Source organism: Acomys russatus, chromosome 3 (assembly GCF_903995435.1).
Source record: "Acomys russatus chromosome 3, mAcoRus1.1, whole genome shotgun sequence".
NCBI classification, from domain to species: Eukaryota; Metazoa; Chordata; class Mammalia; order Rodentia; family Muridae; genus Acomys; species Acomys russatus.
The window spans coordinates 32,864,591-32,881,810 of NC_067139.1; the positions used below are offsets into that span (position 1 = coordinate 32,864,591).

Consider the following 17,220-nt stretch of genomic DNA (forward strand, 5'->3'; position numbering starts at 1 on the left):
AGTTTGCTCTTTTTTGTTTTGTTTTGTTAGTTTGCTTTTTGATGCATGATTTTTTCTGTGTAGCAGAGCTCTGGCTGTCCTGGATTCCCTTTGTAGACCAGTCTGGTCTTGAACTGACAGAGATCCTTCTGCCTCTGCCTCTTGAGTGCTGGGATTAAAGGCATGTACTACCACTTTTATGGTACCTAATAGCACATTTGAGATAAATATACAATAAACATTGTAAAATACAATCTATCCAAACAGAAGGGTTCTGTTTATATGGGAAAAAGCAAATTAGTATAATCTTAAATAAATCAATGGAAATAAAGTGACAAGACTGAGAATGTCTATTATTTTCTGGCTTTCACAAGAAAACTGTACTCATCTACAGACAAAGACACATGGTGTGTTTGGTATTTGTGGGGGGGCGGGGAGGGGCGTTGTTCTGGGGACTGAACACAGTGCCTTGTGCATGTTATACAAGACCACTGAACTACATCCCAGCCTTCTATATTCTCTGCTTAATAGAATTTAAGAAGAAAATACTTAAGATAATTTTAAGATAAAATGTCGAAGTTAAAGCCAATGGTTTAGATAAATAATTGAGAAAAAGAACACTGGTAAAAATTAATTATAGAATTTACTTAAATAACTTGAGATTCCTAGGTAAGATAATTTCAACATAGGTAGCTTACATCTTTGTTACACTCCCTTATATTGAAAAGTAAAAAAGGATCCAGAATGAATCAAGGAAAACAATAAAAGTAAAATTATTCTTGACTCCACTCTATTATATAGGTGTTTTATGTTTGACAATTATAACTAAAGAAATAGTTTTAAAATAAAAAAAAATCATTCACAGCAGGATTGGAGATATGGTTCAGAGTTTAAGAGAGCCTACTGCTTTTGCCAAAGAACCAACATTCTAGCACCAGGGAATTCTATACTCTCCTCCTTTCGTCCTCCACTAGCAATACATACATGTGCTGTACTTACCAAGTGCAGCAGTACACTTATACATATAAGATAAAATCTTTTAAAATTTATATCTTACAAATACTGCAAGAAATATGCACAAACAAACAAACAAGCAAAAACCCCCAAAGACATATGTGGTGGTTTGAATAATAATAACCCCCACTGGGTTATGTATTTCACGCTTAATCACCAGTAAGTGAAACTGTTTTATGAAAGATTAGGAGGTGTGGTCTTGTTGGAAGAGGTGCATCACTGGGGGTAGTGACTTTTGAGGTTTCAAAGCCCATGCCAGGCAAAGGGTCTCACTCAAGGCCTGCCACAGGTGTGAGCTTATAACTCCTTCTCCAGCACCATGCCTGCCTGCCTGCTGCCATACGCCCTGCCATGAACATAATGGACTAACACTCTGATATATAAGCAAGCTCCCAATTGAATGCTTTCTTGTTTAAGTCTTCATAATATACATAAAAGAACAGAACCTGTGTTCATGGCCTGAAAACTTTATATTGTTAAGACAACAAAACAATCTCCAGATTCAGTGAAACCCCCATGAAAGCATCAATGATGTTTTTCAGAAGCATTAAAAAAAATCTACTCTAAATTTATATGGACTATCCAAAGACTCCATATGAACAAACAAACAAATCTTTTAAAAAAGAACCAAAAGAGAAGATTGATACCTATTAACTTCAAGACTTTATAAAAATACAGTAAGTCAAACAAAACTGCCATACACACACACACCCACACACATACACACATATACTTATAAGTGATATAAAAAATTAGAGAGCCCACTGTAGAGAGATGTGCAGAGGAACAGCAAAAACATTTCAGAACTCACGGAATTTGAGCTATTAGTTAGCACAACCATAATGGGTGTGCCTCAGAGAGGGAAGACTTCATGCTGTTATGGAGCATCACTCGCTCTGCACGTTGTCCTTCCAGTCTTCACATCATTCTTAATTTATGAATTGTATAAAAACCCTAAGGGGGCTTCCAGCCCCTTACTTGACAGTATCAGTGGCACTTACAATAACAGTGCGTGATCTTCTTCAGGCATTGCTGTAGAGCAGATTAATGATCCAACAACCAACCTCAGAAAGAACTTAGATATGTAGATTGTTAGCAATGACCACCACCCTTAGTAAGGATTTGAAGAAGCAGACTTTAGCAAGGTTAGGTTAAGATGTTTTTGTTGGTGGCTCTGATGTAGAAAATCTTAGGGAACAATTTGGAGTTCAGAAAATAGTTGAGGTAGGGATTTTGAACAAGAACAATGGCACCCCAATTAGCACTGTCTGAAGTGACTCCCTTGCTAAAGACGGGCTGCGGATAATTAATTTCTTGTACTCATTTTTGCTCTCAGCTTCCTGATATGAGTTAGTAAAAAGCTGTTAATGAGTAGATATGCATCTTGAGGATTTAAAATAGAAATGGCTGATTGTTTTTTATAAAAGTTTAGATTTCTGAAAAAAAAAAAGTTTAGATTTCCAATTTTGAAAAGATTTTTATAAGATTACTTTTTAAGATAATTGATCCTTTGTAACTGAAAATTGCAGCCTGCCAGTAAAGAGAAACTGGCTGAGAAAATTACCTTGCTTTCTTAATCTATAACAGTTTGCTTAGTTACAAATATATATGGGTTCTTGGGAATAATTTGTTTTCTTCACCTGTAATGTGTAAAACGTTTTTCATGTAAAGGTATTAGGAAACATACTGGTTTTTTTTCATGATCATTCACTAAAAGAAAAATAGAATGTAATCATATTGTAATTTTATACTCCTTGAAAGATTTTACTGGGATATAGAAGTTGTGAGAGAAAAATAAAGTTCTTGAAGCTTCTTCTTTTGAGTTTGCGTCATCAACCCAATATGTGTGTGTGTGTGTGTGTGTGTGTGTGTGTGTGTGTGTGTATAAAGTTGGTTGGAGTTTTTACCCAATGTGTATATGTGTGTTATGTATGCATATGTATATGTGTATATATATACATATATATATAATTGGAGTTTCCCGCTATCCATCAAATATGTGTATGTGTGTGAAGTTGTTGGAGCTTGTTGAAGCTAGCTTCATCCATTAAGTGTGTGTGTGTGTGTGTGTGTGTGTATGATTCTTTCCCCTTTTCTTTTTCTATTTCAATGGCCACAAGGAGTACCAGCCCTAGTGAATCAAGCTTTATTCCCTCAGAGAAAAGTCTGCTGAATGATCAGTCACCAGAATCTATGCCACACCTCAGTTTACCCTGACCTGTTGAAGATGGCCTTCAACATTGCAGAACTCAATATATACAAGAAAATATCACAAAATCATGAGAATGACTTGAGGACTGCAGTATGGGAACTGCCCATGTTTCACTCTGGAGAAACTCTGGAGAAAGCCTTATGTATGATAGATTTTATTAACACGACCAAGTAGAATGAATTTAATAATAATGAAAAAGAACTGAACCTCCAATATGAGAGAATTAGTACCAGTCTTTAAAGTAATAGCCATAAGTTAGGCTTCTGAAGGACTAGAACCTTGAAATATTATTTATGTTGATTTGTTCAGAGGTTTTTGTGCGGCTAACAGCTGTTAACTTCATGCTATGGGAATAAGTAGGACCCGAGGGATTATAACACAGCCAAACAACTTTGGCTTTCTTTAAAGTATTTCCATTAGATTTAAAAAACCATTACTTCATAAAAATCAGGCTTCAATATTTATACTCAAGAAGTACAATAATCCTGAAGTTCAAAATAGTCTGACATAGAAGTTATGATTATATTATTTTTGTAACAATATATAGTACGTTTTTTGAGACACAGTCTACTTTCTACATAGCCTGGTCTGGTCTGGAACTCATTATGTAGATCAAGTTGGCCTTAAACTCATGCAGAACCACCTGCTTCTGCATTATGAGTGCTGGGATCAAAGGAATGCACTACCACACCCAGCACTACTCACAGAGATCTGCCTGCCTCAGCCTCCCTAGGGCTGAGATTACAGGCATGTGCCACCACTCCTGTGTACATTATATAATTATCACTTGCATTTATTCTTGTATTTTATGCACTCCTGAAAGGCTGAATTTTCAAAAATAAAATTTTGAAATAAATTAGATTATAATGTATAGTCAAAATAATAAAATTCCATAATATCAATTATCCATTGATTTAGACAGAAGCTTCTCACCCATTTATTACCAAATTACTGCTACCTTATGAAACCTGTGACAATATTCTCTATTCCTTGAAACTTAAAGCAAGTATTTGGTGCATGCCTTTAATCCCAGCATTCCAGGGACATTATCAGACAGATCTCTGTGAGTGTGAGGCAGCCTGGTCTGCACAGTTCCAGAATATCCAGAGCTACATAGTGAGACCCTGTCAAAAAAACAAAACAAACAAATCCCAACACAAAACGAAAAATGAAAAGAAAGAAAAAATTGATGACTCTCACACCACAATCAATACCAGTTCATTTTCTGTATATATATTTAGAATCAAACACTTCAAATTTTACCTTGAAATGCTTAAATGTGTTCTCACGATATTCATACCACTCCACGAAAAAATGCAGACTTTGGAAAAACATGAGCAAATCTCTTTTTTCTTCTGCTCTGTGAGAGTAAGATGTATAATTAATAAATAGCATGAAATGATAGGCTCACTTTACATTTATTCTTTTTTTTCCTATTCACATGTGTCACTCTAACACTAAAAATGCTCTTGATATCCTTTGATATGTTGAACCCTGTATAAGTTTATTTTCCCTCTTAAGACTTCCTACTGGTAAATCAGTAATCTGCTAATGCTAAGGTGAGGTGTTTCTTCCTGTCTCTTGTCTAACACAGCTAGGATGTGGGCACCAGGCTTATTGAAACCAAAACTTAACTTATTCATTATTGTATCCTTAGACAGTACACAGTGATTAATATCCTTATTTATTCATATATGTATACATATATGATCATATGAGTGTGTGTGTGTGTGTGTGTGTGTGTGTGTGTGTGTGTGTGTGTGTGTGTGTCTGATTAAAAGCACAAATTTCCTAGCTGTTTCCTGAAAAGGTCAAGAAACAAAACACTCCAGTAGTAATGAAGACATCTTATGCCAGACTTTGATCTCTAATATTCGTCCCCTCTAAAAGTCATCAGAGAAATGACTCAAGTTATAAGTCGGGCAGAAGAAGTTTTATATATGGCACTTCTTGAAAACTTTTTAATATTAAATTATTTTTTAAAATGCTTGGAAATATGACAAAGTAGTATTATATGGCTGCTGGAGCTAGTTTAAAAGGATTTCTAGTGGTCAACTTTCACACACTCTGATCACCAACATCAATAAAACATTAAGTTATTTAACATGGCTGGAGAGATTGTTCAGTGGTTAAGAACATTTGCTTTTGTTTCTTTCAGAGGACCCAAGTTCAGTTCCCAACATCTATATCTGGTAGTTCACAACTACCTAGAAGTCCAGTTGTAGGCTGATGCCTCTGAGGGTACCTGCACACATGGCATGCATGCACATACACAAACACACAAAACTCAAGAACAAATAAAAATTTCAAAAATGTTTATAAAAATTGGGAATGATTGAATCAATCCCTGCAATATATAGATCAGAACATGTATATTTACAAAATAATAAAGATTTATTATTTAAGCACAAAACCAAGGTCTACCAGAAAATGGCGGGAACATGCAAGAATGAAAGAGTCACCATTCTCCAGCATCGTACTGTTATATACATCCACAAAAAGATGTGAAACTAGGAAGTTGAGTGAGTTGGGAGGAGGAAAGGAACAGGAGAGTATAACAGTGGATAAAAATGATTGAAATACATTAGGCACAGATAAAATGTTATAGTGAAAGCCATTATGTTTAATTAATATAAAGTAATAAGTTATTTTAAGAATATCATACTTGAGAGGTAGATATGCTGAGAAGAAAAAAATATCACTCATACAGTATTTTCTTAAGAATGCTTAACATTAATTGATCAAAAGAAGAAAAAATAAGAAAATGTCTACAAGTAGAAAACTACAAATAGATCTATTTATCAACCTGCACAAAACTCAAGTCCAAGTAGATTAAAGACTTCAACATAAAACCAAACACACTAAATCTGTTAGAAGAAAAAGTGGGGAAGAAGCCGGGCTTGGTGGCACACACTTTTAATCCCAGCAATTGGGAGGCAGAGGCAGGCAGATCGCTGTGAGTTTGAGGTCAGCCTGGTCTAAGAGTCCAGGACAGCAAAAGCTAACATGGAGAAACCCTGCCTTGGAAAAAAAAAAAAAAGAAAAAAAAAAAAAAAAAGAAAGAAAGAAAGAAAGAAAGAGAAAAAGAAAAAAAGGAAAGAAAAGGAAAAAAAAGTGGGAAAGAGCTGTGAATTTATTGGCACAAGAGACAACTTTCTGATCAGAGAACACCAATAGCTCAGGCTCTAAGATCACAATTAATAAATGGGACCTCATGAAACTGAAAAGCTTCTGTAAGGCAAAGGACACTGTCAACAGAGCAAAACAGCCTACAGACTTGGAGAAGATCTTCACCAACCCTACATCCGACAAAATATATATCCAAATAAATATCCAAAATATAGAAATAACTCAAGAAATTAAAAACCACCAAACCAAATAATTTAAAAAATGGGGTTTAGAGCTCAACAGAGGAATATCGAATGGCTGAAAAACACTTAAATGCTCAACCTCCTTAGTCACCAGGGAAATGCAAATCAAAATGACTCTGAGATTCCATCTTACACCTGTCAGAATGGCTAAGCACATGCTGGGGAAAATGTGGAGAAAGGGGAACACTCCTCCATTGCTGGTGGGAGTGTAAACTTGTACAACCACTTTGGAAATCAATCTTGTGCTTTCTCAGAAAATTGGAAATAGGGCTACCACAAGGCCCAACCATACCACTCTGGGACATATACCCAAAAGATGCTCTCCTACACAACAAGGACATGTTCATAGCAGCTTTATTTGTAATAGCCAGAATCTGGAAACAACCTAGATGTCCCTCAGTCAAAGAATGGATAAAGAACCTGTGGTACACTTATACAATGCAATACTACCCAGTTATTAAAAACAAGTCGATCTTGAAATTTGCAGGCAAATAGAACTAGAAATGATCATCGTAAGTGAAGTAACCCAGACCCAGAAAGACAGACATGGTGTATATTCATTTATAATTAGATAGGCAACATAGATGTTCCTCTGAGAGTCCCCACTCGGCAGGGGAGGGGGATCAGGACTGAAGCTGGGACTCACTGCTGGACTCCAGGTGAGAGTGGTATGAAAGAATGGGGAGATAGAAAGATCCAGAGGGCCCAGGAGCCCCAGTTGGATGACAGATTCAAACCGACAGAAAGAGAAATTGAGACTTGGTTCCTTTTTTGAAGGAACAAGATGAAATTTAAGCAGTTGTCCAAGGTCAACAGAGCAAAGCTGAGGCTTCTTTCTTTGAAGAATTCTGATAAGAATGGCCATACTAGACTAAGCTTTGCATACCTCCAACCAAGATGACAATCAGGCAGAACCCTGAAGAGTCCTCTCAAGATGAAAATCCCGGGCTCCCTGAAGCTTTGGGTGCATTGGAGAGGCTCACACTCTTCTGGCTACCAAAGCAGAGATGGTATGTCACAGGATTCCTCACTCCCTAGTGTTGACTCCTATTTTTTTTTTGTTGTTGTTGTTGTTGTTAATGTTTTTCAACTTGCTTGTTGGGGGAGGCGGTCTACCAATGGTAGGTTAATAATAAAGCTTGCTACTCACTGAACCTAAAAATAAAAAACTGTTTTCTGAATACAACAGAGCAGTTGCATATATGGGTTTGAAACCGTTGTGACAGTATGCACAAGACCTGTGCAAGTTCAAGACAGACAAAATCCCAGCATGCAGAGAAAAAGTTGGCATGTCTTTCCCCAAGCTGAGGAGCTACTGGCTACTGACAGCTGATGGGAGAAGAATAAGCAGCATCCTTTAAGGCTGTGGTGTGCTGACCATGCTCTAGTGAATGCACATACCCAAAAGTATATGAGCAACATAAAGTGGGCTTGGTGGATTAAAATACAGGACACAAAGCTGATTGAGTATGGAGGAGGGTAGAGCTAGGAGGAGTGGTAGGGAGAGAACAGGTATGAGCAAAATGAATTAAATAAGAAAGTAAAAAGATGAAAAAAATGCATTTTCTAAAGATGGCAAAGTCAGAAATGACAAAGAAAGTTCTGAACTGTTCCAGATAAAAGGAAGAGAAATGACAAGTAAATATATGACCTTAGATTGAATCATGCATTTCAGAGAAAAGAATGAAATAAAATATGAGATCAAGCACAAAAACTGAAGAATAGATGGCATACTAGAATCATTTTACCATAATTGCAGAAGGTAGCATGCATAATTTAAAACGTAAAGCTCTGGGTATTGCTCAGCATTTTTACTTAGTAGACGAGGCCTCGGGATCATTTCCTACCACTGCAAAAACCAACCGAACAAGCAAGCAAAAAACCAAAACTAACCAAACAAAAAACCCACCAAACGTAAAGGATATGTGGGAATAATACAACCAAGACACTGAATATATGGTATATATTCCAAAATGGTTCCATCAGAAACGGTAAAAAGTAAAGACGTAGGAAAATAAGACAGTCTTCTCTTATGTTATTTAAATTAGATATGGTTAAAATAACCAGGTGTGGTGACACACACCTTTAATCCCAGCATTCTTGAGGCAAAGGCAGGCAGATTTCTGTAAATTCAAGTTATGCCTAGCCTAAAAAACGAGTGCCAGGCCAGCCAGGCTAGACTTGTATAAAAAGAGAAAAGAAAAGAAGAAAATTATATTATCTAGTGAAAACGTCAATGCATGCCACTATGTTTACATGAAAACCATAACATAAAGAGGGAAAAGAAACAAATCTATGATTAATAGAGATTCCAGACTATATTGCAATGGCAATATATTATATTATTTACATAAACTATATAATAATTATATATATTTGACAAAGTGTTATGTATATGTACGTGTACACACACACACACACACACACACACACACACACCCCTTGCCATTGCCAGTCAGTCAAGTTTAGCTCTTGGCACAGCAGTAGCTATCTGTGGGAGTCTTGGTAGAGAAAAAAGGGCTCTGTACACCCAGTATATGCCATCTGTGAGTTCTGATGGCTGATATGCTTTGATCACATAGGTGCAAGTAAATCAGGAAGTCTTCAGACTTCTTTCTACTTATCCCAGCTGAAAGGATTTCCATAGAATATAAAGGGCTAATGACCTTCTATGCTCCATTTTTTCATTTGTCTTTTTCAGTAGCCAGACAATCAGGAAAAGGATATTCATAATATAGCAGTGAGATAGCAGAAAATAGAGGAAGTCAACAGCAATAGCCAACTGCATTAAACACACGCACACAGACATAAAATAGCAGATAACTAGTATGGAAAAAAATGGCATTTCTTTAAAAAATAAATAAAGAAAGAAAGAAAGAAAGAAAGAAAGAAAATGAAAAAGTAGAAGCCGGGCATGGTAGCACCCGCCTTTAATCCCAACACTTGGGAGGCAGAGGCAGGCGGATCTCTGTGTGTTTGAAGCCAGTGAGTCCAAGACAGCCTGGGTACACAGAGAAACCCTGTCTCAAAAAATAAATAAATAAATAAATAAAAGTAGAATTACCATGTGCACCAGCAATTTCACTTCTGTGTATATGTCTATACAATAAGAAAACAGTCTCAAGGAAATACGTGTATACTCATGTTCATAACGTTCATATAATAATTACAATGTGGAGCTGGGCACAGTGGCGCACACCTGTAATCCCAGCACTCAGGAGGCAGAGGCAGGTGATCACTGTGAGTTCAAGGCCAGTCTGGTCTACAAAGTGAGTCCATGACAGCTAAGGCTACACAGAGAAACCCTGTCTCAAAAAACAAACAAACAAACAAACCAACAAACCACAATGTGGAAAGGACCTATTTGTCCACTGGCAGATGAATGTATGAGCAAAGTGTGATACTTACAACAGAATTCTATCTTAAAACAAGGAATTTCTGACACACACTACTGTGGCTATACCTTAATTTATATCAAGGATGCCAATGTACCATTCATTTCAGAAGGCTGTAAGAATTTTTAATGTTTTTTTTTTATCATAAAGAAATATAAATGAGAAAGACACATTTAAGTTGACTCAAACATTACACAATGCATATATATTAAAACAGCATACTTAGGTAATTTTTATGTGTCGTATAGATCAGTCAAAATCAGTTTAAATTTTAAAAAAGACTGTGCTAACTAAAGCTAACTCCCAAAAGACAACTACTTTATAATTCTACTTCTGTGAGGTACTTGCAGCTTTTAAAGAGTCAAACAGACAGAAAGTAGGACGGTGGTTCCCAGTGTGTCCTGGAAATGCAGAGGGGAGGTTATATGGGTTTTATGTGTTCAGCTGTGTGGCTTTTTTTTACAGTATTCTGTCTTTAATTATGTGTGTGTCCTGTGTGGGTATGTGCACGTGTAAACACAGATGCCTGTCAAATACGGAAGAGTGCGTGGGAGCTCCTAGAGCTGAGCTACAGACAGCTGTGAGCTGATCATGTGAGTGGCACACTGAACCTGAGTCCTCTGCACTCTTGACTGCTGAGCCATCTCTCCAGCCATGGTCGCTTGATTTTTACCGTTGTCTTGAATGAGAATCTTTTTGTACAACCCGGGTTGACCTTGAACTTGTTATCCTTCAGCCTAGATTTCCTGAATGCTGGTGTTCACAAGCATCAGGCCTGGCTAAGAAAGTTAACATTTCATGGGTACAGAGTTTCAGTTTTTCAGAATACTGGTGATAGCTACACAATATTTTGAATGTATTTTACACTACCAAACTCTTAACTACGGTTAGGATGGTAGGTAAGGTAGATTTGCAGCTCAGTGGGATGGTATGTGCTGACCACACAAGATTCCAGGTTCAATGCCAGAACCACAAAAGAAAAGAAAAACAAATTACATAATCCAAATAGAGGCAAGAAAGAACAAAACACAAAGGGAACACACAGAAAAGTCACAGAACACTTGAAATAATACACAGCTACACAGCATGTATTTTATAGGGAACTCTGGATACTGGGTTTTAAACTTGTCTGCTGTCTACTGTAATATTTTAAGATTTCTGAGTAAACAAATTATTCTCTGAAGAATATACAACTACAAAGAGCAATAGTTTCTTAATATGGCTTGTAAGCAAAGAGACAGGATTTTCTACTTTCCACTAACCAAGTAAGCAAAAACCAAAGACCTTCAGCATGTGATGAGTCAAAAAAAATAAAATAAAATAAAATAAAAAAAAAATAAAAAGACCCACAAAAACTTAAAATGACCAGTGTACGTGTACACACACACACACACACACACACACACACACACACACACACACACACACACACACCTGATGACAGGAGTATAAAAAGAACTTTAAAAGTACAGTTCTGTTATACTCATAAAGGTTACTATTATTATAACACATATAGTTTTCAATTACATACAGAAAGAGTGTGTGTGTTGGCTCTTGCTACTCTAAGACTGATTATAATTCATCTACTTTTCCTAAGGGAAGTCCAAACTTTTGCAAATGTAAAACAGATGTTATGAATTTTTCAGAAAATGTTTGCAAAAACATTTCAATTTCAACTACAGTCGTCAGAAAACCAAAATAATTCTAAGCTTGTCCTTTATAAGTACAAAGCAGAGAATAAAGAGAAATTTGGAATTAAAAACTACAATACTCTTTTAGAAATGAATCTAAATTATATGTTAATAACTAACTTATTTAAATATTATCCAGCTGGGCGTGGTGGCACACTCCTTTAACCCCAGGGCTCGGGAAGCAGAGGCAGGTGGATCTCTGATTCAAGGCCAGCCTGGTCTACAAAGAGTTCCAGGATAGCCAGGGCTGCACAGAGAAACCCTGTCTTGGAAATCCAAACACACACACACACACACACACACACACACACACACACACACACACTTCACACTCATATAGTGTCAGTGTTGCAAAATAGTAATGATCATCTTGGAAAACAGTTGTCAGTCTATTATAAACTTAAACATATCAAACGTATCCTCATGTGAGTCACAATCACAATTCCAGTTCTGCTTTCCTACCTGAGCTGCAAACCTACCTTACCTACCATCCTAATTGTAGTTAAGAGTTTGGTAGTATAAAATACATTCAAAATATTGTGCAGCTATCACCAGTATTCTGGAAAATTCAAACTCTGTACCCATTAAATTCCTAGTTCTAGGGAAAAGAAAACTTCATTTACTGGAAATCTTGGAATGTATCCTCCATGAGTGACGGGCATGGAGCATACATTCCAAAACTTCCAGTGAATGCCTAAAACCAAAATTATATCAAATCTTGCATATACAATATTTCCTACAAATACATAACAATGATAAAGCTAAATTTATTAGTTAAGCACACTGAGAGACTAATAATAAAACAGAACAATTATACTGCAGTGAAAGTTTATTATAGAACCAAAAAAAAAAAAAAACCCCAAGAAACCCCCAAAAAATAAACTAAAAGAAGCCAGGCGTGGTGGCGCACACCTTTAATCCCAGAACCTGGGAGGCAGAGGCAGAAGGATCACTGTGAGTTCGAGACCAGCCTGGTCTATAAAGCGAGTCCAGCTACATAGAGAAAACCTGTTTGGGGTTGGTCTGATGTATTTTGATGCTAATTAATAAAAAGCAATCACACCTGGACAGGGCAAATGAGATAGGCGTGGCTAAGGTTCCTGGGCTTGGGGAGAGAGAAAGAATCTTGGGAAGAAGAGAGACCTGAGGAGAAGGGAGAAGAAGGGTTAGATGGAAGAGAAGCACATGGCCGGCATGGATGGAGGACTTGGCCCAGATGAAGAACATTAGCAAGTATATGGGATTATGGATGGGAGGTAGCTTGATAGAAATTATCAGAAGCAGATGGCATGGGATTGAGTCAGGTACCCCATACGTGCCCCACTATAGGAAGTAGTTTAGGGTGTTAATATCTGCCCTGCCCCAGGTTAACTAAGGCTATTTTAAAATATAACAGGTGTCTGTGTCTTGATTGATTACTAGTGGGTTATACTGCCTTAATAATAATTATAGGCCTGATAATAAACATTACTAGGCTTTTTTTCTTTTTTTGGTTTTTGGTGGTTTTTTATTTTATTTTATTTTATTTTATTTTTTTGAGACAGGGTTTCTCTATAGCCTTGGCTGTCTTGGACTTGCTTTTGTAGACCAGGCTGGCCTCGAACTCACAGAGATCCGCCTGTCTCTGCGTCCTGAGTGCTGGGATTAAAGGCGTGCACCACCATGCCCAGCTACTAGGCATAATTTAACAACAACAAAACCCTGTCTCAAAACACCAAAAAAAAAAAAAAAAAAAGAAAAAGAAAAAGAAAAAGAAAAAGAAAGAAAGAAAAAAGAAAGTTTATTACTGAAATAATGGAAATGTGGTGCTTCTCCTGAAAGAGTCAAGACAAATCTATTTATAATTTATAAAAACAATGTATATTAGACTTATGTATTTTGTGTGTGTTTTGCCTGAATGTATGTATGAGTACCACATGTGTGACTGGTGCCCTCAGAGGTCAGGAGAGGACATGTAAATTGGTGTTACAGATGGTTGTGAGCCATCATGTGGGTTCTGGAGACCAAATCCAGGTCTTAACTGCTGAACCATCTCTCCAGTCCCTATTATACATTTTGCCAACATGATATGTAGATTATTCTAATTTAGCATACTCACTAAACTCTGAAAACAGCACAAATGTGCTTTGATGGGTAAACAGGTTAACTGGCTTTGTCATGAGTTAAGAGTTACAGACTAAGACTATAAATAATTGTACAAAGAGTTTGTTAATGGGACAATTCTTGTTTTCTTTTTTAAAACAGGGTCTCATTAGACAGCCTAGACAAGCCCAGAACTTGTGATCCTCTTACTTTAGCTTGCCAGTACCAGAACCACAGTCATGGACTATGACACTTAAAAGTTCAATGCCTTGGTTAAGATGATTAGTACACATAGCTATAAATGTAGTCAACTCAAGGACTGTACACAAAAATGTCTATTTTACTTTCTTTTCCCCAAGTAGTAAATAGGCACTATGCATCTGGTCATCAAAAGTCTCAAAAATATCTCAGGCAAAATGTATTAGCTACTGTGAAAAACACCATATCTTGTCTATAAAATATTCATACAACAGAACAAGGATAAATAAGAAGCTATTTTATAAACTTACTAAAAATATAGTAAACAAGCCAGGCATGGTGGGAAGGCAGAGGCAAATGGATATCTGTGAGTTCGAAGCCAGCCTGGTCTACAAAGCAGGACAGTCAAAGCTACACAGAAAACCCTGACTCGAAAACCAAAAATATAAAATAACATATATGTACATATATATGCCTATCTATGTATACACATACACATATATAAACAGTTTGTACCCCACATGTTATGTGTGATGAACAGTTTTATGTCAACTTGACACAAGCTAAAGTCATCTGAGAGAACGCAACCCCAATTAAGAAACTGTCTCCATAAGACTGGGCTGTAGGCAGGACTGTAGGGCATTTTCTTAATTAGTATTTGAGTGGGGAGGGCCCATCCCACTGTGAGTGGTACTATCCCTGGGCTGGTGGTCCTGGGTACTACATGAGCAAGCTGTGAGGAGCAAAGCCAGTAAGCAGCACCCTCATGTTTTCTGCATTAGCTCCTACACCTCCAGGCTCCGACCTTGCTTGAGTTCCTGTCCTTACTTACTTCGATGATGAACAGTGATGTGGAAGTATAAGCCAAATAAACCCTTCCCTCCCCAGCTTGCTTTTTGGTCATGGTGTTTTTATTTCAGAGTGCGCGACACACACACACACACACACACACACACACACACACACACACAAAACCCACAAAAAACCAAAACCAAACAAAAAACCAAACAACATGCACATGCACGCACACACACACACACAAAACCAAAACCAAACAAAAAACCAAACAACATGTGCACACACACACACACACAAAAACACACACAAAAAACCAAAACCAAACAAACAAAAAACCAAACAACATGCGCACATGCGCGCGCACACACACACACACACACACACCTACAAAAAACCAAAACCAAACAAACAAAAAAATCAAACAACAACAACAAAAAAACCCTAATTAAGACAACAATATGTGTGTGGGTGCGGGGTGGGTGGAGATAATGCTCTTCCCAGAAACTTCAGGTTATTAAGTAAAAATCCCAGTGTCAGGTGTGGGATACCTCCCTTTAAGTTGTTGGCTAATGCAGGAGCCAGAAACACCCCAAACAATATAGGGTATTGTCACTGCCCTTGTTTGTCCACAAGTTGATGATAAGACCCTGTTGCTAACGACAGTTCATACTCTGGTCACAGGACATAAAGAAATCAAGCTAGTATTGCCCTGAAAACTTCATCCCTGACAGACAGCTTTCCTAGGGCCAGAAAGTGCTATGCATGCTACTAAGGAAGAAAAGTCATCAGTGGTCTTCCCACTTAGACCTGTCACCTAACATAATGATTGGCCTGGAAATGTAACATGAATGTTGTGGAGGTAACCAAACACTTCCTGGTTGGACTTTAGGCACATTCTACATGAGGGAATTCATGAGCCATAAACTATAGGACTATAAACTCAGACAAATATTCTTGGATGCAGAAGTCCTAAGCACTAGCGGAGAACTGACTGTTAATTGATAACTAGACACAGTATGAAACTTAGTTTTATGCTTAACAGTCACAAGAGAAGCTTCTTTTTGGAGTGGACAGTAGTTAATATGGATATTCCCAGCTGAGTACTCAGTCCTAAAAAGGCCATCTATACCCCTCCACTAAGGGTCAAGCATCATTACAGAAAAGAGGGCAGGAGGGACTCTAAGAGCCAGCGGTTGGGAGTATTGCTACAAATAAATAGTGTCTTCTGGATATGACAAGGTCTATGCACTCACACTGTGTGGTTGTGGTTATCTGCACAAGGCCTTCATAAGACCAAGCAGGTCAACATTCCAGCATGAAATAGGAGGGGTCCACAAGGACCCACTCCCAGCTGAGGAGCTGACAGTTGATGGCTACTGGGGAAAGAGACTCAAATGCTTTTCTGTAGGCCCAATTTTCTTAACCAAAATATTTTATTAACAACTTATTAACCAAGCATACGTCACTTATAACCTGACTAACCAAAACACTAGGAAAAGAGGATTAAGGAACACAATAAAAAAACGTAAGGGTATCAGTTCTGAGGAACAATTCTCCTGGTGTAATCAGCAAGAACCTAGAGTAACCAGAACCCCGAAGCCTTCCCTTGAGCGGTTCTCTCTAGGAGCCTCTCGAAGTGGAGCGATGAACAGCCAAAACTATCCCAAGTCTCCAAAAAGCCCCGCTTCCAATTCTGGGTTCCTTTATATATCTCCTCCCAGAGTCTGTTCACAGGATCTTTTTAGCTGGCAAAAATCAAGCTCCTGCACCAGGTGATTGGTCTTCCAGTGGATTAACCTCACCTGTTCTTTCACAAGACCGCTCCGATTCCGCACGTGGGATCCTAAACAGGGTTATCGCTCCTTTGGTTTTCTGTCCTTCTTTTTTCTTTTTTAAAAGTTGATCTTAGGACGGGGCTGGAGAGGTGGCTCAGCCATTAAGAGCACTGCTTTCCAGAGGGCTCAGGTTTGATTCCCAACATTCACAAGGTGGCTCACAACTGTCTGTAATCTATCCTCTAGGGATCTGACACCCTTTTAGCCTCCATGGACACCAGGCATACATGTCCTTGCACAAATATAATTGCAGAAAAAACTCCCATACACATACACATAAAACTTACACTTATTTTGCAGGCTGGAGAGATGGTTCAGTTCTAAGAGCATATTCTGCTCTTGTAGAGGACCGAGCTTGTTTCCTGGCACCTACACCAGCCAGCTCACAACCTCTTGTAACTCCAGCTCCACGCAATGCCATGCCCTGTTCTGAACCCTAAAGGAAGCTGTACTTACACATGCACAAACACATATACATGTAATTAAAAACAAATCTTTAGAAAATAAAATTTTATTTAGTGTGTGTATGTCTACGCACACATGCATGTGCATATGTACCAAAAGAGGGCTTTGATCTCATGGAGCTGGAATTACAGGCAGTTATGAGCTGCCAATACGGGTGCTGGGAACTGAATTTAGGCCCTC

General features: G+C 37.8%; 1 protein-coding gene across 1 annotated transcript in view; it reads right to left on the reverse strand.

The window, feature by feature from the left end:
* Window positions 1–17,220, reverse strand: part of Cenpp (centromere protein P) — a 195,698-nt gene that overhangs the window by 161,415 nt on the left and 17,063 nt on the right. Inside the window, exon 5 of the mRNA XM_051171120.1 lies at window positions 4,469–4,565. Within this exon, the coding sequence (XP_051027077.1) occupies window positions 4,469–4,565 (97 nt within the window). The remainder of the gene's footprint in view (window positions 1–4,468; window positions 4,566–17,220) is intronic.